General features: G+C 46.7%; 1 protein-coding gene across 1 annotated transcript in view; it reads left to right on the top strand.

Moving 5' to 3' along the window:
- Positions 1 to 1,395: 1,395 nt before the first annotated feature.
- LOC146427483 (uncharacterized) overlaps positions 1,396 to 24,414 on the top strand; it is a 52,674-nt gene continuing 29,655 nt past the window's right edge. The window contains exons 1-30 of the mRNA XM_085081604.1: positions 1,396 to 1,496; positions 1,601 to 1,668; positions 2,764 to 2,881; positions 3,376 to 3,463; positions 5,380 to 5,497; positions 7,493 to 7,597; positions 9,747 to 9,939; positions 10,780 to 10,916; positions 11,883 to 12,107; positions 12,636 to 12,777; positions 13,576 to 13,699; positions 15,703 to 15,894; positions 16,221 to 16,349; positions 17,110 to 17,289; positions 17,383 to 17,577; positions 18,019 to 18,167; positions 18,295 to 18,463; positions 19,255 to 19,389; positions 19,488 to 19,631; positions 19,727 to 19,928; positions 20,007 to 20,147; positions 20,744 to 20,926; positions 21,294 to 21,365; positions 21,603 to 21,729; positions 21,921 to 22,060; positions 22,358 to 22,561; positions 22,864 to 23,013; positions 23,470 to 23,649; positions 23,784 to 23,900; positions 24,230 to 24,379. Coding sequence (XP_084937730.1) covers positions 1,611 to 1,668; positions 2,764 to 2,881; positions 3,376 to 3,463; positions 5,380 to 5,497; positions 7,493 to 7,597; positions 9,747 to 9,939; positions 10,780 to 10,916; positions 11,883 to 12,107; positions 12,636 to 12,777; positions 13,576 to 13,699; positions 15,703 to 15,894; positions 16,221 to 16,349; positions 17,110 to 17,289; positions 17,383 to 17,577; positions 18,019 to 18,167; positions 18,295 to 18,463; positions 19,255 to 19,389; positions 19,488 to 19,631; positions 19,727 to 19,928; positions 20,007 to 20,147; positions 20,744 to 20,926; positions 21,294 to 21,365; positions 21,603 to 21,729; positions 21,921 to 22,060; positions 22,358 to 22,561; positions 22,864 to 23,013; positions 23,470 to 23,649; positions 23,784 to 23,900; positions 24,230 to 24,379 — 4,267 coding nt within the window. The 5' untranslated portion in view covers positions 1,396 to 1,496; positions 1,601 to 1,610. The remainder of the gene's footprint in view (positions 1,497 to 1,600; positions 1,669 to 2,763; positions 2,882 to 3,375; positions 3,464 to 5,379; positions 5,498 to 7,492; positions 7,598 to 9,746; positions 9,940 to 10,779; positions 10,917 to 11,882; positions 12,108 to 12,635; positions 12,778 to 13,575; positions 13,700 to 15,702; positions 15,895 to 16,220; positions 16,350 to 17,109; positions 17,290 to 17,382; positions 17,578 to 18,018; positions 18,168 to 18,294; positions 18,464 to 19,254; positions 19,390 to 19,487; positions 19,632 to 19,726; positions 19,929 to 20,006; positions 20,148 to 20,743; positions 20,927 to 21,293; positions 21,366 to 21,602; positions 21,730 to 21,920; positions 22,061 to 22,357; positions 22,562 to 22,863; positions 23,014 to 23,469; positions 23,650 to 23,783; positions 23,901 to 24,229; positions 24,380 to 24,414) is intronic.

Below are 24,414 nucleotides of genomic sequence, written 5' to 3' on the forward strand. Positions count from 1 at the left end.
TGATGAGAGGAAGGACAAAGTCGGTGTTTCACCCCTCAAATGACCCCAGAATTAAACAGCTGATCCTTCCCCTTGCTCCAGAACTTCAGAGGGAATTTGACCTGTGAATTATCTCTGCATCAATCTGAGCATTCCCTAGCTAATTGGGGAAGTGGACACCACATCGAGTGAATCAAACCCTTCCTCTCATCCTTCCTGCCTCCTGTTGCATCTCCCATCTCTTCTGAACTTTCTGAAGTACGAGGGACAAGCAGGTCGAAAATGGGAAGAGAATTAAAAGCACTTGGCCTGGCGCCTGCCTTTACACTGTGCTGATTAGGTTTTAATTGGCAATTCTTGCCTGTAATATAAGATAATTGCAGAGATTTCCAGGAAGAGTTGTAGAATAGCAAGAAAAGACACATCTGAGTTCTGCTGGAGGAGTTTAATTAAAGACTCTTCAAAGTGCAACAGATGGTGCTTTGCTGGGCAGGAGAGACAGGCGTGAGGTCTGTCTGTGGATGTGATGGGATGGTCAGAGCTTCTCCTCCCTCCTGCCTGCAAATGTTCTCCACCACCTGCATTAGGGCACTTGGACAATTCAAGGACAATGCTCCATTTGTGTTTTGGTCCAAATTAGAAAGGTCTTTTTCCAGAAAGTGAAGTCAGGCAGCCACAGGGTGAAATTCCTCCTGTGGATGTGTGGCAGAGCTGTCCTTCTAATCTTTTTGCTCTCACTGAAGTTGTCCTCAGCTCCCTCCAGAAGTGAGCAGACAAGAGGGAATGGCTTCAGGCTGGAAGGGAGAAGGTTAGATGGGATATTGGGAAGGAATTGTTCCCTGTGAGGGTGGTGAGGTGCCCAGAGAAGCTGTGGCTGCCCCTGGATCCCTGGGAAGTGTCCAAGGCCAGCTTGGACAGAGCTTGGACCAACCTGGGATAGTGGAAGGTGTCCCTGCCAGGGGTGGGAATGATCTTTAAGAGGGAATGTTCTTTAAGTTCTCTTCCAACCCAAACCATTCTGGGATTCTATGAAACTTGGAAGAGCTTCTTTCCCCCCTAGACCCCAGCATCATCTAAGGGTTACCTTGGAAAAGGAAAAATCTGTGATTAATGAATATCAAAAGGGAGAATGCTGCTTCAGTAAGAGTTCAGCTGGGTCTTCAGCTTCCAGCAAAAACCTAAAACTGCAGAACAAACAAACAGGGCATGTTTCACCTGGGTGCTGAAGGAACTGAAGACATTTGGGACCCTGCAGGGCTCTTTTCTGGGGTGATCTTGGGCAGCCAGACAGGTCTGGGAGATGACAAATGTGCTTTGAATTTCCTTGTGAATGCTTGACAGGTGTTCATTATCTCCCATTTAAAGGCATTCATTTATCCCCCATTTATCCCCCATTATCTCCCGTTCAAAGGGGTTTTACCCCATTTTAGCCTCGCTGGGGCTGCAGGGAGTTAACTCTGTGTCCATCTCCTCTTCCTGCAGCTCGGTTTCCATTTCACTCCAGGCTGTGCTGCAAAGTGATTACCTGGAAGGGTTTGGGTTACACTGAACCTCAACAAAGGCAGCGCCAGACGCTCAGGAAACCTTTTAAACCTAAACTCTGAGCTTTTCTCTCTTTCAGCATTGCTGCCATGGCTCAGGCTTTGAGCTGGCTGGTTTTGTTCTGGAGCCTGAGGACTTTCCTCACAGGTGAGTGGGTGATTTACCTGTGCAGGAGAACTTCATTTTGGATTTGCTGGGTTTTGTTTTGAATTGTTGCTGATGCTGTTACCTTCTCAAAGCTGTAAACCATTAGAGATGGAAACTGTTTAGCTCACTTTCATCATCAAGGGGAATGAATTATTTTTAGGAATTCTTTCAGGAGAGAAGACAGAGAAGGTGAGGGCTGCATTCACCAAGAGGCTTTAATTTTCCAGGGAGGAAAAAAACCACACAAAAATGTCACTTTGCTCTGATAACAATAATCCCAGAGAGCTTCTTTGAGTGTAGAACAGAGGCAAGAAAACCTGGAATTTTCCTTCCCACCCTGCACACTCAGTTTGGTTCCCTGTGAGGAACTTCTGAAATCCTCATGGTTAGCAGAGTGAAGCCCAATTTTTAAAAATTAAAATTATTCCTTGGGAGAGAGGCATGGCAGAATCTAAATCTGATCATGAGAGCTGCAAAATGGGAAATAATTATTGTTTGTTCAATTCTTTAAGTTCAGCTTTCAGGTGATGAATTCTTTGTGAAGAATTTATTGCTGTCTTTTCATAGAATATCCTGTCAAGAGATTTCCTACAGAGGGATGGACTGAACAGCTGAAATAGAGAAAAAAGAGCAGCATTTTGATTGAAATGATGAAATTCTGGAATTGCACAACAGCACAGCACCTCCTTCATCTCTTGGCTCTTTCCATCTGTGCTGTTTGAGGTTTTTCAACTTTTTCAAAAGTTGAGCTTTTCAACTGTCTGGCAAACAAAAGATGATTTTTCCTAAAGCTGAGGAAGACATGGAAAAGGCTCCCTGCTACCTACAAGAGGTCTAGTTGGATAAATTGGGCATTTTCCTCAAGATTTTGTGCTCAGAATGTTTGCTTAGAAATCTTGAGGGGACAGATTTTAAACTTTAATTTCAGCCACCAGATTTTACACTTTAATTTTAGCCATCAGAACTTCAGACTGAGTGAGATAACAGGGAAACAATGCCATTGCACCACAGTGTGATAATTAATGGTTGTTCTGCTTGGAGTCTCGAATGTTTATCAATTGTACATTGAATTTATTTTATTTTATTTTATTTCAGAGGTCTCTTCCCTCTCAGCTGAGTGCAGCCTGGACTGTCAGAGGTTTTGCCTCATCGACTGCAGGCAGGGCTATTATTACACTGCTGGCAACTGCCTGGAGTGCCCAGCAGGCTTCTAGTAAGTCTCCTGAAATTGGGATTGAACACTTGGGATGTTTGACATTCAGTATTCCGAGGGTTGTAATGCAGGTCTGGAGGTCAGGCACAAAAAAAACCCCAAAAAACCCCAAAAAACCCCAGAGTGTCGTTTTTTCATATGTGAATAATCAGCTGAGCAGGAAACCCGCTAGGTTTGGGTTGAAACCTGCTTGATTTGGGTAAAAACCCGCTAGATTTGGATAAAAGCTCGCTAGATTTGGGTTGAAAACCACTAGATTCAGATAAAAACCCACTAGATTTGGGTTGAAACCCACTAGATTGGGATAAAAAACCACCAGATTTGGGTTCAAACCCATGATTTTGTGGCCACAAACATTTTATTTTGAGCAGTGGGCGAAAGGGGATATTCCTGTATTTACAAACCCCCCAGGCTGGCTGGCTGGCTGGGGATGGAATTCCAAAGGAATTCATTAATTTAATTGATGAATTCGTCATTTTTTCATCACCTCCCAGCTGCCCTGGAGGCCAAGCAGCTCCGAGGAAATGCCCACTGGGAACTGCAAACGAGCTCACTGCTCAGGGAGACATCTCAGCCTGCCAGGTGAAGTGCTTTTTGCCTCTCCTCCCCCATATTTTCCTTCCCATCATATTTTTGCAGCCTGCTTGGAGGTTTTTCAGGGAATTCCTGCACTTTGGGGCTCCCAGGAAGCAGGGTGTCCCTGCAGGTAGCCAGGAGGGAGCTCTGCCTCTGTGTCCTGTTTGTCCCACCGATGGGAAAATCACCATAGGGAACTGAAAATGATCCAAAATCTCTTTTGGCACCAGAGCTGGGGATCTCTGGAGCTGCTGGTTTGGGTTATTTGTGTAAAAAATGAGGTTCTGATGTCTTTTTGTAGTCTAGAAATGAAACTCGGGGTGATTTTAGTATAGGAGGTAATAGAAAAGTGGATTTTTATTGGAGTTTCAGGGGTGGTTATGGAGGAATATTTACACAAGTCTGCTCCCACAGGGGTGAGCACAGTTTTATGGATTTTAGGAAATTAGCAGAATTGATAAAAAGCACTAATTAGGAGGATAAGTGGTGATGTAATTTTTCTTAGGTCGAGCTTTTTTTCTGGAGCTTTCTACTTTTGGTACTAGTTGGATTTCTTTATGAAAATGTGTCACAAAGACTTTGTTTTCAGCCTTCCCAGGAAGAACCAAGATAGGAGAGGAGCCTTGTGCCCCCTGGGGTTTGGAGTTTTGGAATGTGTTTGGTCTTTTTAGTTGGGGAAAAGGGTAGGGAAAAGTACTGGGAAGGCTACAAATATAGAAAAGAAAAAATAGACATGTTTTAAAATCATATTTTAGTTATAAATATATATTTTTATATGATATATAATATATAAAAATATATCATATCATATATAAATATGTTTCATAGATAAATCTATTTTACATATAATATATAAAATAGATTTTATATATAGTGTATAAAATATAAACTTATATTTTTATAATATATATTATTTATAAATATATATTTTTATATATCACTAGCTATATATTATGTATAAATATATATTTATATAGTATGAAATTCATATATTATATATTATTAATATATAATAATATATTATATAGTACAAAATTAATTCCTCGGGGTGGGAATGTCTTGTTTAATGTAATTCCCTGTTGGATAGCAGGGTGTGGCTTTGATTCATCAAAGGAAAGCGTTCAGAGCACTTCAGGGCTGCAGAGCTAAGAGTCACAGGGTACCCTGAGCTGGAATAGATCCAGCAGGATCATCAAATCCAACCCCTGGCCCTGCAGACATCCCAACAATCCCACCCTGAGCAGCCCTGGGAGTGTTAGCCAAACACTCCTGGAGCTCTGGCAGCCTTGGGAATGTTCCCATTCCCTGTTCAGTGCCTGACAACCTCTGGAATGTTCCCATTCCCTGTTCAGTGCCTGACAACATCTGGAATGTTCCCATTCCCTGTTCAGTGCCTGACAACATCTGGAATGTTCCCATTCCTGCTCAGAGCCTGACAACCTCTGGTATGTTCCCATTCCCTGTTCAGTGCCTGACAACATCTGGAATGTTCCCATTCCTGCTCAGAGCCTGACAACCTCTGGTATGTTCCCATTCCCTGTTCAATGCCTGACAACATCTGGAATGTTCCTGTTCCCTGCTCAGAGCCCAGCACCTTCTGGGGAAAGAGCCTTTTCCTGACACAAAGATCCCTCTGTTGAAAGAAATAAATGTTTTTCAATCTAAATTCTGGCCCTGTTGGTGCTCAGCCCGTCTGCCTCCAGGAAAGCCCTGGAATGGTGGCTCAGGCTGTGGGTTTGAGGTGCCATTGCTGCATCTAGCAATTGTCATCGGAGAATGGAGCTGAAACAGTGAAGGGCAGAGAAGAAAGAATGCAGTAAAGGGATTTTCATGAGTTTTTCCTGACTCAGGTTTCCCTGGAATACTGCTTTGGGGCCCAAATTAGCCATTTTTCTGCTGTGGGTTTGTGTTTTCTCCCTCAGCCCTGTTCGGCAGGTCAGCAGTCAGACCCAAGCCGCACCTTCTGTGTCACCTGCACTGCTGCTTCCCTCCCAGCTGGGGACACTGGGGACACTGGGCCATGCCAGCCCTGCCCAGCAGGTAAATCCATCCCCCAGGTGTGTGCTGTGCTCACTGAAACACAGAATTTAAGGAGGCTGGAGTGGCATTTTTACCATAATAACATTTACCTGACTCAGTGGAACAGAGAGGCTCCTGGTGTAAAACTGGAGGTTCAAATGATTCCTGAGACCAAGCAGCTCTAAAGAGCCCATCAGGGGCAGAAATGAAAATGAGAGAAGCCCAAGGATCCCAGCTGGTTTTGGGATTGTTTTTGACAATCCTCCCAGCTGCTTTTTCACAGGAGAGGTGCAGCTGATGCAGCCCTGGATGTGCAAATGTCAGCAACAAGGGAAGCTTTTGCTTTCTCTTCTCTCCCTCTCTGATTCTTAACTGATCATCTGTAAAATTGGTTCCCAAACAGTCACAGCTCCCTCCCCTCCAGGACTCGATTCACTGGGTGCCACAAGTGCCATTTCTTGTCAGAGCTGTCGGCATTAGGAACCAAAGAGGGGAACACTGATTTTCTTACCTGATTTCTCTCTCTGCCTGACTCTCTCAAAGAAATCCAAACCAGCTTGTGTTTAGGAAATTGCTGTGTGCTGCTGAGGGTGTCACTGAGATGCACAGGGGAATAGAATGAGGTTTTGTTGCCTTTTGAAATTCTGATTCTTCAGCAAGAGGGCAGGGGAAGCTTTCCAGTGCTGAATGGCCACTGGCTGTAATTCCCCCATAAAAAGAGAGTTTTCTGCAGAATTAAAATCCTGGCATGTCCCAGGGAGGATTTGGTAGTCCAAGATTAGCTGATTCTTGGTGTTTGTTTCCTCTGAGTTATCACAGTGGCTTTTTGGTGTCTCTCCAAGCAAATCCCATCCTTCAGCACAGCCCCTGGAGAGGGAAGTTTGCAGCTGCAGGGAGCAGCAATGTCCCCAGTCCTTCCCTCCACCCTCAGGCTGTAATCCCCATTCCCCAGCCCACCTGAACCCCTGGAAAAGGCCCCTTATAGAGTGGGGTGTGGCTGTCAGTTTGTAGGATCAGCACTTTGCACTCTGAGGTTTTTCCATGCTTTTCTCTCTCCTCTAATCCCTGAATTCCATCGGGAGATGAATCCATCAGCAGCCCCAGGTGCCTCCTGCAGAGCCACCCAGCTCAGTAATTGAACTCTGATGTGTGTAATTAGAACCCCACCTATTAAATAATGAATTCCTGAGCTCCAGGTACCTCACCTGTTGTCCAGGAGAGTGGAAGAGCTCAGGGATCAGGAGCTCAGTGGTTCTGTGGGGGAGAGGAGAGAGCAGAGCATTTCTGTTATTTCCTGGGATTTGGTACAGAGTATCCCACGCTGGAATTCAGTGTTCCTAAATTTAATCCCCCCAGACCAACCCCAAAGCCCTGAGGTGAGAAGGAGCTGGAATTCCCTCACCAGCCTGAGATTCCCACCTTCTTTTTCCTGCTTTGACTGATTTTAATGACACCTAATCTGTGTATTTAGCACTGCCTGCGTGAGAGAAGTGCACAGCAATGGATTTCAGTGGCTCAGTTAATCCTTCCTCTTTCTCATTTTGCTCTTCAAACATCCATCTGGAGTTCAGGAAACTGCTTGATTATCACGTTCTGCAAAACCTGACTTGGGAAGAGCAGTTAATTCCAGGTGGATGTGAGCATTTTGTCTCTCCGTGTACAACTGGCAGCAGGATTTTAATTGAAAGGTGATGCACTGAACTGGAGAGAGGAATATGGTCCTTGGAAAAAATAACAGGAACACCTCAGCTGATCTTTAACCTCTGTGATCTTGGAGAGAGCAGAAGAATTGGAGTAGAAAGAGAGAGCAATTAACTCTAACCATGCTAATCAAACTAATTCAGCTAGAAATTTCCTTGTATGTTTTGCAGTTAAAAACGCCATTGTGTGTCAAATGTTTGAATTTCCTCTGCCAGCTCAGTTTTTACAAAAAGAAGAAATATCTTTAGATGTTTCTGAGAAGCCCAGAATGTCTTTTCTGAGCATAATGTTGTTTTTTTTTTAAATTCTCTGCAGGCCACTTCTGTCCTGATGGCTTTGCAGTTCCTCCATGCCCAGCTGGGAGCTTCAAGCCCAAGGAGGGAAATCTGAGATCCAACAGCAGCTCCTCCTGCTTGCCAGGTCTGTGCCCTAAAACATTGTCATTTTGGGCTTGCTGAGCTTACCCAGCACCTCAACTGTGAGGAAAAAGTCAGAAATTTTCTGGTTTTAAAGCTTATCAACAGCAGCTTCGCATGGGAGACACTTTTTAACACTTTTAGTGAAATTTTCCAGCCCAGTCTCCTCACTCAGACTCATTTTCAAGCTCTCTCCTGAGTGGGAACAGAGGAGTAGCATAATAAAGATTAACAAACCCCTTTTTCTTTGGGAAAGAGGTTCTTTATTTGTGTTTGAAGCACTCACAATAATCCTCAGCCCATTCCTGCAGCCAGGGGAAACGAGGTTACACAGCATGGAAAACCTTTTATTTTGGAACAGCAAAAAAAAAGCTATGAAATTTCTGCCTTCAGAAGCTGCAAAAGCCTTGCCCTGAAATTTAAAAACACCAAGCAGATGAGGGAATTTCATGTTCTGAGTGCTGCAAGGCAGCAGCACGAGGCTTCCAGGGATTTCCAGCTGTGATGCTTCCTCCTAAATATTGTTGTTTTGGTTTGGTTTTCTGAGGCAGCAGAACTTTGTTTTGTACACACAGGACTGAGTCACCCTAATGACTGGGGATGTGCTGAAAGCAATGGGATTTTTAGCTCAGTGATGGTGGAAATAAGTTGAAAAGGCAGAATAATGGAGGTTTGTTAGTAATTTCTGGTATGAAATCTTTGCTTGGGCATGGGAAGGGAGCTCTGGTTTGGTGTTTCGATAATCACACGTGGCTGAGGCTCACTCTGCCTGGGTTTGAGCAGCTCAGTGTCTCTCCCAATGGTATAAAAATGACTCTCTGTCCTTAAAAATGAGGTGCAAACAGGAAAATAGATGGAGGTTCAGAGAATGAGCTCAGCTCACCAAAGCAAACCTTGCCCAAGGCCAGGAGGTTCTATCCAGGGTTACCAATCCCAGCCAGGAGCACAAACCTGCAGTTCAGGTGTTCCCTTTGCATCTCTTGGGTTCTTCCCCTCCTGGGCTAAGAAAATCATTATCTCCTTCAAACCAAACCACATCTTTTCCATCTGATCATTTCTTTTCTAGCACACAGCTCAGCTGCTGAAGTGGCTTGACCATTGAATGACTTTTTTTTTCTTTACTCAAGAGTAAAAAACATGAATTAGTGTTTCCTTTTCACCACATTTGGGAACGTTCCGTAATGAAATGCACTTTCTGAACCTCCAACAGCAGCCAGGATGTTGGTTTATGATGTATTGATCCTGATGTGCCTTTAGGTTGCAACACAAACCTCTTTTGTTTAACACTTGGAGTTTTAGGGATGAACTAAAATCTGTCCTTCCAGCAGGTTTATCTCCAGCCTGAAAACCCCTTCATCCCCCTGGATCCAGAATGCAAGCATGGGAACAGCCCAGCTTTCCTGGAAATCCCAGGCTGTCTCCCAGCTGAGCCCCAGGCATGGTGATAGTTAACTGTACCTGCATCAGAGGCTGTTTGCAGGCTGATATGTTTATTATTTGAAACACCTCAATTATTTTAAATTTATTTTTTTCTGTTTATTTTATTTTATTCCATTTATTATTTAAAGCACCCCAATTCTATTTATTTTTTTCTGTTTATTTTTCTATTTTATTTTAATCCATTTATTGTTTAAAGCACTTTAATTCTACTATTTTTTCCTGTTTATTTTTGTTTATTTTTTTCTGTTTATTTTATTCCATTTCTTATTTAAAGCATCTTGATTCTTTTTATTTTATTTTTTATTTTATTCCATTTATTATTTAAAGCGCCTCAATTCTTTTTATTTTTTTTCCTGTTTATTTTTTCTGTTTATTTTATTCCATTTACTATGCAAAGCACCTCGATTCTATTTATTTTAAATTTTTTCCTGTTTATTTCTTTCTGTTTGTTTTAATTTACTGTTTAAAGCACCTCAATTCTTATCAGCATCTCTCAGACCACACAGCTGATGGTTTTAGTGCTTCCAGCAGCCACTAGCTGCACTAAATTCAGCCAATCCAACACCACCACCTCCTGGCTTTGCAGGAACTTCATTCCTCCTGTGGATGAACCATCAAACCTTGCTGCAGGTGGAAGCAGAAATTCAGTATTTTGCAGGATGCTCTGACCTCAGCAGGTTGTAATCCCTTTGTGACCCTAAATCTCTCTCTAGGCGCTGGGCTGTGTCTGAAGTGCCCTGCTGGCCATTTCTGCCCTGCTGGAGCCACTTTCCCCCAGCCCTGCCAGCCTGGCACCCACAACCCCCTGCCAGGGCAGGACAAGGCTGCAGACTGCACACCCTGCCCAGCAGGGACAGCTTGCACCCAGCCTGGCCTGGCCCAGCCCGACACCCAGTGCTCAGCAGGGTAAGCTGGAGGATTTTCTGTGCCTCTGCAGGAATTTCACCTCCTTTTCTTTCGCCTTGTGCAGCTTTTGCTGCTTTTCCCTGCTTGCCTCTCCCTGAGCTCACCCAGCACGGAGGTGTTGCTGGCTCATGGCTCCAGGAATGGTTCTGCAGCTTTCAGAGCTGCTGTCCCTTGGCTGGTGACATCCAGAAACCTCCTTCAGGCCCTGCTGATGGCTCTGCTCACCCAGGGAATCGTTTTGTCCTCCTGTTTTCCTCCCTGAACTCCGCCTGAGAAGTTCTGTGCTGCTGCAGCCTCCAAGGGCTGTTAGAATTCCCAAATCCCCAGGACCTCACAGCAGCTTCACCCCTTGGGGATGTGGAGAAGATTCCCCATTTCCAGCTGCTGGGATGGAGGGAAGAGAATCAGAGCCAGACCAGCTCTGAGAACCCCTGAGAATGGAATAGTTAAGACACAAATTGAAGATCACCACAAGCTGTCCCCATCAGGTTTTGTCACCTGCGCCAAGGTTTTATTGCAGCTCCTGGTGAATCAGTGTGACACAGAGTGTTCTGGGGGAAAGTTCCACAAAAGAAGTAGTAAAATTAGACAAAAATGAAGCCAAGACACTCATACCACGGCTGTGAACTTGACCTGGCTGAATAACCCAATTTTTGGTTAAAAAGTCTCACCCAGCCAGGCCATTCACAGAGCTTCACTGGAATTCTGCATTCTTGCTGCTCAGTTATGTTGCTGTCAGCCCTAAGTGCTTCAGCTCTCCCCCAGCTCCTCCATCCCAGTGTTTTTAGGGTGTTTTTGCAGAGTTCACCTCCCCTGGCACCAAAATCTGTATGTTCCCAGGTATGTGTGCCCAGCAGGCTCAGCCAGCCCTCACTCCCCCAGCAACGCCTGTCCTCCAGGAACTGTTGGCAACCACCTCGACCTCTTTGACAAGTCCCAGTGTGAGCCCTGCCCTGCAGGCTTTGTCTGTGCCAGAGGTACGTGCCTTTAGCACAAAATTAGGCTGGTTTTTGGAAAAAAAAAAATCACAGAGCCCACCAGAAGTGGGTCAGTGAGGCATCACAGCAATGGGAAATGGGAAAAAAAGTTTCCCTCTGTGCCTGCTGGATGAGGTAATTTTGCTCTGAGTTTTCTCTCTTTGTGCCAACCCTGGTTGCTGTTTAAACTCCATGACCTCGAGGCAGCCAGGTTTTACAGCCTTCCAAGTTTTTAGCTTTTTTTGTGGCCTCTTCACCTTCATCTCTGTGCCAGCTTTGGGCAGGGGCACCACACAGGAATTGGGGAATAATTGCTTTAGTAACCAGTTCTCTGATGGAGCCTCTGCTCAGCAGAGAAAGACATTATTGTTAAAATAATTTTAACATATGTTATTTTATTATTGCTGTTCCATTTTAAACGGGGGAAAGGCTCAAAATGAGGGGGAGATTGAACTCAGGGTTGTTCACAAGGAGCTGAAAACTCTGGGTGGAGTTGATGCCTTAGGATTTTAGCTTCTATATTTTTTGTGTATCTGTAGTATTAGTGTACAACTCTGGATTCTATATAGAGTGCTAAAACTCCTGTTTGCAGCATTTTTAGATAATTCTTCGAAAACTCAGAGTCTGAGGACTTCTTGCTGTCTCAGTAAACAGCACTGAATTGGGGAGCAAACTTGGAGTAATTGACTTCATTAGCTGAAGCTGTAATTGGAGGATTAAACCTCAACATGCAAATGACAGAACATATAAAATATGAAAAACCCATGACCTGCTGTCCATTTTGGGTGTAGCCCCTTGAGTGGCTTTGTCTACCCAAAATGCACCTGAAGGACTTCATTAAATTTAACTTCTTTTTATTCTCTTACCTTTGTCTACCCTCTGTTTTAGGTTAGTCTGTTAAGACATCAATATGAATCCACCACGCTGCCCTTCCCTGCTCTGAAATTCCTCCCTGTGTTTCCCCAGGCACAGGAGGCAAGCAGAAGCCTCCCAGCCCCTGCCCAGTTGGTCACTACTGCCCAGCAGGCACCAAGCACCCAGCCCAGCTCAGGTGTGCCCCTGGCACGTGGAGCAACAGGACCAGCCTGGCCTCAGCCCAGGAGTGCTCCCCTTGCCCTGCAGGATGGTTCTGTGCTGCAGGAGCTCGAGTTCCTACAGGGAGGTGCAGCTCGGGGCACTACTGCCCTCAAGGTGGGTGGCTTTGCGAGGAATTAGGGAGATTTGGGTCATTCCTGGCTCTGATAAAGGGGTGTTGTTCACAGAGGTGCATAGCAAACTGTATTTGTTGTGGATTTATATGGTTTGAACTGAACATATTTGTGCCATTATTCTTTCCCCCCTCAATCTGCAGACAATTACAAAGCCCAATCAAGTGCCTGATACAAGCAGTGATTCTAAGTTCAAATCCTCCTGCAAAAATTCTGCAATAATTGCTAAATGCTGGGGTGGTTGTGGTTTTGATTTTGTTTTGTTTTGTTTTTTGTTGTTTTTTTGTTGTTGTTGTTGTTGGTTTTTTTGTTAGTTTTTTTTCTGTTATTGTTTTGTTTTGTTTGGGGATTTTTTTTGCGGTTATCAGAGCTGCGAACAGCGATCTTTCTAAACACCTAAATATGTATTTCCAATTAAATCACGTCAACACTTAACAGCAACAAACCCCAGGAGGCCTCACTGTATTCAGATGCAGACTGAGGGTGTTTCTCTGCTCTGTTTTTTGGACAGGCAGCTGGAGGAGCACGCAGTTCCCCTGCCCTGCAGGATCCTACAGCACCAGGCTGGGCAGCGTTGGGCTGGAGAATTGCTCTGCCTGTCCTGCCGGAGCTTTCTGCCCCCCTGGCACCTCCAAACCTCTGCTGTGCCCACGGTGAGTGCAGGAAAATGCTGGGTGGCTGGGCAGGTACAAGGGAAAAAGCGCTATTTGTGGCTCTTCTGGGTTTAATTATGATTTTTTTGGAGTGTTAGAGGTGCCTTTCAGGCAAGTTTTGTCTGAATTGGGTGAGTTTTGCTGCAGAAACAGGAAATTTCCTTTCATCAAACTGTTGCCTTTTGGGCTGGTCTTAGAATTATGAGGCAGGCGTGGTTAAAGGGTTTTATTTTGGGGTTTTAATAGGATCTTAGGTGCACAACTCATCAAGGTGGAACACACCAAGATGCACTCACCATATCATGCATATATAATTATTATAGACTTTGCAAATTAGCATATCTGACAAGGCTTTCCCAATAAGAAACATAATAAATGAAGTAATGTAATGAAGTAATTTTAAAAAATTCCCCCCAAACGAGGCTAGAGTTTAGTTTACAAAATATGTTTTAGAAAGAAGATTTCAACCGAGGTTGAAACCTCGAGTTTTTGACAGCATAGAGCTCTCTGGCTTCTTGCTGTGGATGTTTGGTCTTTCTGCCTTGCAGAGCTCTAAAACTAAGCTAGAAAATCAGATTGCAAAAATTCCAAGCATGGAGGTTAAGGGTACAGAGGATACAGAGGATGTATAAAAGGTATAAAAATGTATAAAAGGGTATATTAAAAATATAATAGGGTATATAAAAAGAAAAGGCAAAAATCATCAGGCAGCAAAACCACCAGGAATTCAGGCTAGAGGTGCACTGTACTTGGCTTTTTGCTGTCTGGCAGTCTCCCTGTGCTGTGTTTTCCCCCCAGAGGATCCTTTCGCTCAGCCCCTGGCGCAGAGGAGGCTGCAGACTGCACCCCCTGTCCTGGGGGACACCACTGTCCCCAGCTGGGCACTGCCACCCCCCAGCCCTGCGGGGCTGGCAGCTTCTCCGTGAGTGAAAACCCCTTTATCCCATCCTCCAGCACTGGGATGGGCTTGGGAACTCCCAGGGGAGGCTGTGAGAGCCCCGAGGGAGGCACTGGGATGAGCCCAAGGATTTGGGGTGGTGTGGCTAGCACAGGTCTTTCTCATGAGAATTTTTTCCTGTGTTTTGTAAACAAAGATAAAGTTTGGATGTTATTAAAAACAGTGTCTCGAGATTTGGACAGTTCAGGCCTAGGGGGAGGTTTCTGGCTGACCAAGCTGGGTGACCTCTGAAAAGTCTATATAAGTTGGAATTAAATAATAAAAGCTCTCTTTTTATGCCACACTGAGAATCCGGGTCTTTTCTCTCTGCTAGCGGCTCAACAGCGACAGGGGTGGTTGTGTTCAGAGCTTTAAACCCCACTGGCTGGCTGTGCTGACCTACAAGGAGTTAATGTGGCAACACAGATTCTTTCCCATGGGAACTCTTCTTCTTCCTATATTTTATAAATAAAGTTTTTGTGTTATCTTTTGGAAGACAGGCAGTTCAAGCCTGGCCAGTCAGCCTAGGGGGAGGTTTTGAATTGGCCCAATCCGAACAGCCTGTGGAAGTCTATAGAAATTGTTAAAATAAATAATAAATTCAGAATCCTTGATCACCTGAGAAAGCTCCTGACTTTTCACTCTGCTAGCAGTCCAACAGCGACAGGTTAAAGTGCAATTCCAGAGGTTGGGAATGCTCCTGCACACCCAGCTCTGGAATTGCACCTCAATCCTGCTCCTGCTGCTCTTCCCACCCCAAAGGCATCCCAGTCCATCTGTCCTGTGGCTGTGGGGTGCAATTCTTGGGTTTTCACTGCACATTTTGCCACCTCTGTTCCCTTCCTGCTCCCAAGGGAGTGTGGGTTTGCAATGGAATTAAACTCCCAGGTGGTTGGGGAGGTAGAGCAGCAGGGTGGGGTGACAAATGGGGACAGTGCTAAGGTTTGGTTCATATTTATCTGCCCCAGACCTGTAATTAATAGTTGATAATTGATAATTGCCACGTTTCCCTGTTGGTGACAAGTTCCTGTATTCCAGTATCTCTATCCAGACCACTTTTCATCACTGCTCAGATTTGGGAAGCACCACTGGAACTCTTCATTGAGACTGGAGAGGAGATAAATCCCAAATGGAGATTTATATGTGGCAAACAGACCCAGATTATTCCTCATTTGCACTTGGAGTTGTGTGTAACAAGGACAAATGAGGGAATATGTCTGTATTTCCCCTGCTCCTGCTGGCAGAGGGTGTTGGATTCACTGCTGGGAGTTTGTGTGGATAATCCCCAGCCTGCTTTGTGGAGCACAGGCTTTCTCTTTGCAGGGTGGAGGCTCTGAATTGTATCCTGATTGCTGTCCAGAGCTGGGGGAAATTTGGAATTGGGAGGTTTTTTGTTGCCTGTGGTGTTGCTGAGCACAACAGGGAATGTTTTATATGAGCTGATTGTGATGAGCTAACCTACAAATGTAAATGAGCTTACCTAAAACAGAGACTGGACAAAGTTCAGAGAATAAAAAGCAGATATATTCATTGAAGGCCTTCAGGTGCATTCAGGGCAATCACAGCCCACCCAGGGCTACACCCAAAATGGACAGCAGGTCATAAATTTTTCATACTTTATAAGTTCTGTCCATTTGCATATTGAGGTTTAATCCTCCAATTCCAGCTTCAGCTAATGAAGTCAATTACTCCAAGTTTGCTCCCCAATTCACTGCTGTTTACATATCTTGGGGCTCTGAGACAGTGAGGTGTGCTTGAGGTTTGAGCTTAGAGAGGAATTTTGTCTAAAAATGAGAGAACAGCAGTTAGCACCTGTATGGAGCCCAGAGTTATACACTAAAAATTACAGGATTTCAGATACACGAAAAGCTAAAATCCTAAGGCGTCAGCTGCACTCACACCCTTGGGTTTTGCCTCACCACACCTTGCCCAGTGTGCAGAGGATTGCTCAGAGCTCCAAACTCCAACTGTCCCTTTTCCCATTGCAGGCGCCAGGCTCAGCCTCCTGCTCACCCTGCAGAGTTGGGCACTACTGTGCCAGCCAGCAGACCAGCCTGCAGGTGATGCTGCTGGCCATGGTGTGCCCAGCAGGGCTGCTGTGCCCCGAGGGACAGGCTGATGTCCCCAATGCCACCACCAACACCTGCCCACAGGGACACTTCTGTCCCCAGGGAGATGCTGTGAGTGACTCTGCCCTGGGGATTCACTGTTCTCTCTCACTGCGACGGTTGCTGTGGGAAAAACCTTTCCTAAGAATTTCTTTGCACTGATTTCTCTTCTCTTTGTGTGTTAATAGACCTTAGCAGTGTTTGCCCTGCATAGAACTGTTAATAATATAATAATATGTAATAACAGAATATAACAATAACATCAGGATGACACTTTCTGAGATGCTGTACACAATTATTCTCAATTCTTTTCACAGCTTTCACTGCTGCACGTTTGCCCTGTGGGCTGCAGGAGTCATTTTAGGATGTCAAAGACATTTTTTCCACTTAATTTCCAGGCCCAGCCTTGCCCCAATGGCACCTACAGTGAGCAGAGGGGGCTGAGCAGTGCTGCTGGATGTTCCCCCTGCCCTGCAGGGAAATTCTGCTACACAGAGGGGATGGAGCCTCCAGGAATTCCTCACCCTGTAAGTACAGCCCAGCTTCCCCTAAATTTCTACCCCAAATTTTTTATCCCGTAGCATTACATCAGCTAATGGAGCAAATTTGGTGCTTTGTGCCTGTTTTGTGTCTTTATTTTGCCTCCTGCCTGTCAGTGCAGCCTAGGAAAGAGAGTTCAAAGGTGAGGAATTGCTGCTAATGAGGTTTGGGATTTTTCACTGCAACTGTTTTGTCTCTGGGAAGAATGAACTCGTCAAATATTAATAGCTGCTAAAAAAAAGAAAAAGAAAGAAGTCTCCATTAAGAGTAAAAAAAAAGCAGATGGATTCTCTTCCACATGGATGAACCTGTGGGTTGATTGAAGAGCAAGGTGATAATTCTGTCCCAGTTACAGCTTTTCTCCAAGGGTGGAAGGAGAGCATCTCAAAACTTGTAGGGTTTCTCTCAATGACAAGATTTTCCCCTAAAGCCATCTTGCCTAAAATAATTATCCCACATGCTCAGAACTTTACTGGTAAAGCTGTAAATTCCCTTCCTTCCCTTCCTTTCTCCCCCATTTCCTTGCAGTGCAGAAACACCAGGTTATTCAAACTGCAGGTGAAGCTGAACAGATTCATAATAATAATAATAATATCAGGATAACACTTTTTGAGACACTGTACACAATTATTCTGAATTGTTTCACAGCTTTAGCTGCTGCACATTTGCCATTCAAGCTGCACATGAAGCTGAACAGATTCTTCTCATCTAGGAGGAAAGCAAACTAAGTGCATTTTTATTTTCCAGACAGGGGATTGCCCAGCTGGCTATCTCTGCCCTCCAGGCACTGGATTCCCCTTCTCCTTCCCCTGCATGCCAGGCAGCTTCTGGGACAATTCCAGCACGGAGGGAGCTGTTTGCAAAGCAAGCCCAGCTGGGCACTGCTGTGCCTCCCCTGCCATGACAGAGCCCCAGCCCTGCCCAGCAGTGAGTGATTCCCCTCTGTGCCACGGGAATAACTGCTTTATGGGATTTATTGGATACAAAAGCCCTAAATCATTAATCTGGTGTGTTTTGCAGGGTTTTTACTGCGCTGAGGGCTGCTCAGAGCCTGAGCCCTGCCCGGAGGGGACCTTCAGTGCCAGGCAGGGGCTGGCAGGAGCCTCGGGGTGCCAGCCCTGTGCTTGGGGTTCCTACTGTGCCAGCCCAGGGCAGACGGGGCCAAGTGGGCCCTGTGGGGCTGGATTTTACTGCCAGGGAAGAGCTCAGACTCCTGTAAGTCCCACTGAGGGGTTTTTCTCCTCCTTTTCTAATTCTGCTGCACTGTGTTGGTTTTATTTTCTTTTATTTTCCCCACTGTGGTGCCTTTTGTAAACCAAGGGGCTTGGAGTGTCCCAGTTTTGTGCTGCTCACTCTCGAGTTCATGGCACGAGGACCCTCAAAGGGTGGCCATGTCATGCTTTTAACCTCTTAATAACAGGTCACCAGGTAAAAAGTCCAGTGGATGTGAACCACAGTGTAAAATTTCATCCCTACTTATTCCCTTTGAATTTCCTTAAGTCAGCGTTGTCTGTTCTCTATACAAGATCACATCCCTTATGCTTTTTCTTTTTAAAAATTATCAAAAATATTTTAAATTATTAAATTATTAAAACAATTTTCTATATGTTAACCTCATTCTCTCCCTGTTTCTAACAATCCTTCTCCCACTCCCAGTGGCCCACGGATGGTGTGACAGGAGCTGTGTGTCCTGCTGGCTCCTACTGCCCCCCTGGCTCTGCCTTCCCCATCCCCTGCCCTGCAGGCACCTTCAGCAACACCAGTGGGCTCAGGAGCCTCCAGGAGTGCTTGGATTGCCCACCTGGGTGAGTTTTCTCCACCTCTGCAAGCAAACAGCAACCAGAGCTCCAAAATTCCAGTGACTTTATTGTATTGGGACTGTGAAAAAAGGCATTATTGCTACTCAAGGTGGTTTTTTTCCCCCCAACACAGGCTGTACTGTGATGGGACAAACAGCCAAGCTCCCTCAGGACCCTGTGAACCTGGTTACTTCTGCCCAGGAGGGGCCAGCAGTGCTCTGCAGCAAGTGGTGATGGAAGGACACTATTCCCTAGCAGGAGCTTTCAAAGCAGAGCCTTGTCCTCCTGGCAGCTTCCAGCCTGTGAGTGCCTGGTGGTGCAGCAGAGCCCTTGGGAACTGAAAAAAATGCGTGAGCAGAAATCCAGGAGGTGTTTGGCAGCTTGAAAAAGGCAGTTTTGGGGTTTCTGCTGACTTGGGTAATCACCACCTGCTTTGCTTTTACCCCACAGCAGAATAAGAACCAAAAACCTTTGGCTCAGGATATCAGATCACCAGTCCAGGGCTGCTGTCTGCAGCTCTTTGGGCAGTTTTTATTTGTGTTCTTGCACTGTACAGATCTAGAAGGGCTGCTGAGTCTTTGGCCTTGCAGGGCTGAAGTAACTTGTGCACATCCCTCACTTCTGTATCTTTTATATATATATATATATTTATATATTCAGTATTTTTTATATATATATTCGGTATTTTTTATATATATATTCAGTATTATATATAATACAGAAGATATATATAATACATATATATTATATATATGTATTATATATGATATATAAGATATATACAATACATACATATTTTAAATAAATATATAAATATAGAAAAAAAAAAAAAAACAAAAAAAAAAAAAAAAAATATACATAATATATAAATATATATAATGTATCTCTTTATGTATATATACATAAATAATATATATAATACAGAGCTGCACGGTGCTGTTCACAAACCCCAAACTTGCTCCATTCAGACTGCAGGTCCTTCCCTTCAGTGCTTATTTCATAGCAGGGAGTTGGCAGAATGCACAAAGTTGATTTATTCCCATTCCAAGCAGCAGCAGCAGCCCAGCCCTGCAGGCTCTGTGCTCTCTTTCAGGGCCGTGCTCAGTCTCAGTGCAGGGATTGCCCCGAGGGCACATTCTGCAGCGAGCCAGGCCTGGCTGTCCCCCAGGATTGTCCCAAAGGACATTTCTGCCTGCCTGGCAGCTCCTCACCTCTCCCCTGTCCAGCGGTAAGACGGATTTGTTTTCTAGGAGTTTTTCAGTATTTTGGTTTTCAGTGATTTTTCAGGAGGCTTCAGGGGCATCCAGTGGGTTTTTTTCTGTGCAGGGAACGTACACAGATGTGGAGAGGGCAGCATCCTGCAAGCCCTGCCCTGCGGGGATGTTCTGCAGCAGGGCAGGGCTGGCTGAGCCAGAGGGACATTGCCAGCCAGGGCATTACTGCAGCCAGGGCTCCAGCAGCTCCTCACCCGTGAGTGATCAGCATCCCACCTTGCTCAGCACCTTCTGCCTCCACCAAAGCTTTCCTCAACCGGAATTATTTGAGTTTCAACTCCCTGGCTTCAGGTGGGGCTTCCATTTGGAGATCTTTGCCCAGCAGGACATTATTGCCCAGCTGGCACCAGGCACCCCAGAGAGATGCCATGTCCTGCTGGCACCTGGAACGGCCAGAGAGGAGCCCAGGATGTCACCTGGTGCCTGCCTTGTGCCCCTGGCTTCTTCTGCAACATGTCTGGCCAGGATGCCCCTGTGGGACTCTGTGCACGAGGTGAGGCAAAGGCAGGATTTCTGCAGCTGCTTAGAAATTGGTTTTGACTTGGGGGAAAGAAATGTTTTCTGTTTTAAGGCTATTACTGCACGGGAAGGACAAAGACTGCAAGGCCAGAGGATGGTGTCACTGGAGATCTCTGTCCTCGGGGACATTTCTGCCCTGCAGGCTCAGCAGCACCTTCCCCGTGTCCCAGTGGGGAGTACAGCAATGCCACAGGTCAGGAGGGCAGAAATAAAACAGAGCAGAAATGCCACAGGTCAGGAACTGCAGCTTTGCAACTCCAGCATGACTCAGGGGAGATGGAAACACTGATCATAGTTTTTGTCTGTATCCAGGAAGGTCTTGAGCGCTGCTAGCTGCTGGGAATATTCAATATTTTGGGGGTATGGGGTAGAGCAAGGGGTGGAGCAGGAGTATTTGGTTATTTCCCCCTCGGTGTCACAGGAGGGATGTTTTCCCTGCTGCAGCAGCTGATGGGGTTTAGGTTTGGCAGAGTCACTCTGTGCACAGAGGGCTGGCAGCAGCTTTCCAGCTTTCCCTCTGCTCTGCCTGCCACCTAATGGGGAGACCTGGAGGTGACTCGGGCTGGTGGAGTGGAGTTTGCTGAACCAAATGCTCCTTGGAGAAACACAAATTTGAGGCTGGTGACTGTGGGAGAGCTAAAAAACAAACCACTTTATTTTGATTTCTGCTTCTCTAAGTGCACAAGGTACTTCTCTAAGTGCACAGCCAGGCAGAGGGGAGTTGTGCAGGTGGTATTTTACTACTGTTTCATTCCATGCTTCCTTTGAGCTCCTGCATTTCCCTCACAGGTCAGGATAGATGCTTTCCTTGTCCTGCTGGGTTTCACTGCTCCAAAGGGCTCCAACAGCGCTGCCCTCCTGGATTCTACTGCCCCCAGAAAACTGGGATCACTTTATATCCTTGTCCTCCTGGTACTTACAACCCCTCCTTTGGCCTGAGCCATGCTGAGAGGTGCCAGCAGTGCCCTGCAGGTGAGGAGATGCTCTGATTTCCCTGTTGGACCTAAGAGGGTGATGATCTCTCTCTCCTCAATCCTCTGGGGTTTTCACCTCTAGGAAATGCAAATGTAAAAATCCACAGTCTGAAGAGGATTCCTGTCCTGTTGGTGACCCCAGCGAGGCACAGGTTTTTGGGGGCTCTGCAGAAGGGTTTGGTTCACACCCAGGTTCCTCCTTCCCAGAGGAGCATGAGCTGAATGAGGATGGAGTTTTGTCACACTTGTGTGGCTGTTGAGGGATTTGATTCCTCCAACTCTTCCCTCTGCCTTCCAGTGCACAGCAGCTCTCCTGCTTTTCCCTCCCAGTTTACTGATCCTCTTTTCCCTCTGTGCTCTTCCAGGAATGTTCTGTGGAGATTGGGGATTGTCCTCTCCCAGTGGGCCCTGCTGGCCAGGATTCTTCTGCACAGCAGGTACAGAGCTGAGGATTCAGAGGGCAAAAGGAGTGCCAAAGCAGGAAGCTGTGGCCCTCTGGATCCTGCTGTCAGTTACTCCACTCTGCCATGGATTTCTGGCTCTATTGTCATGAGTCACAATCAGCTCCTCTCTTATTTCACCCATGGAAATGGTTATTTAGCCACGGGGAACAAACCTGCCTGTGAAACAACCCAAATCATTGAGGATCCCTTTGCTTTACCTCCCTCATGCAGGAGCAAGTGTCCCCAACCCCAGTGGAGCCACCAACATGAGCAGTGGTGGCCCCTGCCCCCCTGGACACTTCTGCCCAGCTGGCACCAGCACCCCCCAGCCATGCCCTGAGGGCACTTACTCAGACAGGTAAAGCTTCATGGCTCTGCTGATGCCAATTTTATTTCCTTTTTTATGTGTCCTTTAAGCAACGAAGTGCAGCTCAGCGAGGCTCACTGGAGATGTCCTTGCATTGATCAGAAGAGTTTTGTGGTTGTTTCACTTCACCAGAGCTGAGCTTTCACACCCACCGACTGAAACCCTTCCTTTGTCCCTCCCAGGCTGCACAACCAGCAGGATTCCAGCTGCACAGAGTGCCCTCCTGGCCATTTCTGTGCCTCCCGAGGTCTCACAGCCCCCTCAGGACTTTGCTCTCCTGGCTACTTCTGCCTGCCTGGGGCTTCCTCACCATCACCAGCCGGTGAGCAGCGCTGGGTGGAACTGGGGTTGGGCAACAGGCAGCTTTGAAACATGCTGCCTTTTCTCCCAATATTCCTGCTCCTGCCTCCTCTGTCATCCAAATCCCTGTGGGGATTTTGTACCACACGTGCCTGGGGTGAAGAGCAGCTGGTGTGTTATCAGATGAAATGCTTGCCCTGAGCACTGGGGAAGTTATCAGTGTTTGCCTGCGATGGGCACAGCTATTGCCACTTTTTGTGTCTCAGAAATAATGATTTCCAGGGAAGATTTCCAACCCACTGCCTCTCCTCCTTGCCAGGTGTGTGGGAGAAAGGAGGTCCTTGCCCTGTGAGCCACTTCTGCCCAGGAGGAAGCAGCTTCCCCTCTCCCTGCCCTGCAGGGACTTACAACAACCTCTCCAGACAAGCTCTGTGCTCCCCCTGTGCTCCAGGCTACTTCTGCCCAGAGAACACCACCAGCTACAGCACCAACCCCTGCCCAGCTGGGTTTTACTGCCCCAAAGGTGAGGTGGCCCTGGGGACAAGGAAATCCTTCAGCCAGGGTGAAACATCCTCCTTGAATGCAAGAAATTATCTTTGTGAACAGAGAGCTGAAGTGTCAGCCTGGTTCTTCATGGGGATAAACCCCAAACAATATTTTAAATTATAGCTATGCCTCACAAATTAAACAGCATCTGAAGGCTGTTTTGGCCATGAAGGGCTGTGAGGACCACAGTGGCAAAGGTGACAGGAATGATGCAGCAGGACTGAGAGCCAGGATTGTGTTTATGGTCTGTGGGAGATTCCTGCTCTCCTTGTCCCACAGGGACCAAGTTTGCCACGGAGTTTCCCTGTCCCAGAGGCTACTACAACCCTGACCCCATGAGCCAGAGCCTGGACAGCTGCCTGCCCTGCCCTCCTGGGCACTACTGCGGGCAGGAGGGGCTGACAGCTGCCTCGGGCCACTGTGACCCAGGTGAGTGTGGAGCTGTGGGTGTGGCACTGGGGACATCCTGGGAGGCTGATGCTTTCACCCTGCAGCTGTCACCACAGCCCTTCCAGCCTGTTGGCTGAAATGTAGGAATTTAGTAGGATTGAGCAGCCTTTGGGTGATGTGCTGGTCAGGTGAGCCCCAGGATGAGCCTGGTAGCCAGGAGCAGTCTGTGCATCTGAACCTTCCCAGGCAGCTGAACTGAGCCCTGTGGCCACAGAAAAGTACTGAATTTAAGGCTGCAAGATCTCTCACCATCTTTGTTAATATGGTTTTATATAGTACTAAATTTCATGGGAAATGATGGCCTGGTGGTGTTCAACTTGGGTGGTTTGAACTTGTCCCACACAAAGCCATCCCAGCTGCTTAATTTGTGATTTATTTATTTGATTATTGTGACAATTTGTGCCAGAGCTTCTCAGCCCCGTTTGCTGTTCCCAGGTTGGTTTTGCATCTCAGCAGCCTGGACCTCACAGCCCTTTGACCTGGACAACTACACCAGTGCCAACTGCCTGTGCCCTGCCACTGCCACCGGGGGCAAGTGCACAGCTGGCTTCTACTGTCCCCAGGGGAGCCCAGAGCCCCTGCCTTGTCCCCCAGGGCTCTACTGCAATGCCTCAGGTTGGTGTCTGTGGGGATGTTCCTGGAATTTCCATGGAGATGGAGCAGTGCTTCTCCCAGAAACTGCCAGCAGTGGTTTTTCCTGCTTTTCCCCCTTTATCTGAGCGTTGTCCCCCTGTCTGTCTGTCTTGCAGGGCTGGCTGTCCCCAGCGGGGAATGTGCTGCTGGGTTTTACTGTGCAGGGGCAGCTGCTGGCCCTAAACCCAGCGATGGTGTGACTGGCAACGTCTGCCCTGTGGGCTCTTTCTGCAGTAGGTGTTCAGCCCTGGGGGTTGCATGGCACAGAGTGCCTGAAACACTGACAGGGTGGGGCAGCTGCTGGCTGGGGTCTGAGCATGGTGGGAAAGTCCCAAATTAATCCTTCCCCTTCATTTGAAAGTGGGAGGTGACATCTCTGTCTCAATATCTGGACTTTAATTGGCTGAGTAAAACAAAGCCAATAACATCTGTCCCCTCCCATGCAGCACTGTTGGATCTAAGAGTGAAAAATAAGACTTCCCTGCTGCTGTTTTGTGTTCATCCAACCCCTGAGTGCAGCCATTCTGTCATTTTCCAGTTCTTTCTGTATTTCTCCTCGCAGCTGCAGCATCAGCAGCGCCCCAGCCCTGCCCAGCAGGCACCTTCTCCAGCCTGCCAGGGAGGAGAGCCCTTTCTGAGTGCCAGCCTTGCCCCTCTGGCTTCTACTGCCAGCAGCCTGGCCTCAGTGCCCCCACCGGGGAGTGCTGGGAAGGTGAGAGGGGAATGAAGTGCCCTGGGGATGTGCTC

This window comes from Lichenostomus cassidix, chromosome 24 (assembly GCF_008360975.1).
Source record: "Lichenostomus cassidix isolate B80296 chromosome 24, HeHo_3.0, whole genome shotgun sequence".
NCBI classification, from domain to species: domain Eukaryota; kingdom Metazoa; phylum Chordata; class Aves; order Passeriformes; family Meliphagidae; genus Lichenostomus; species Lichenostomus cassidix.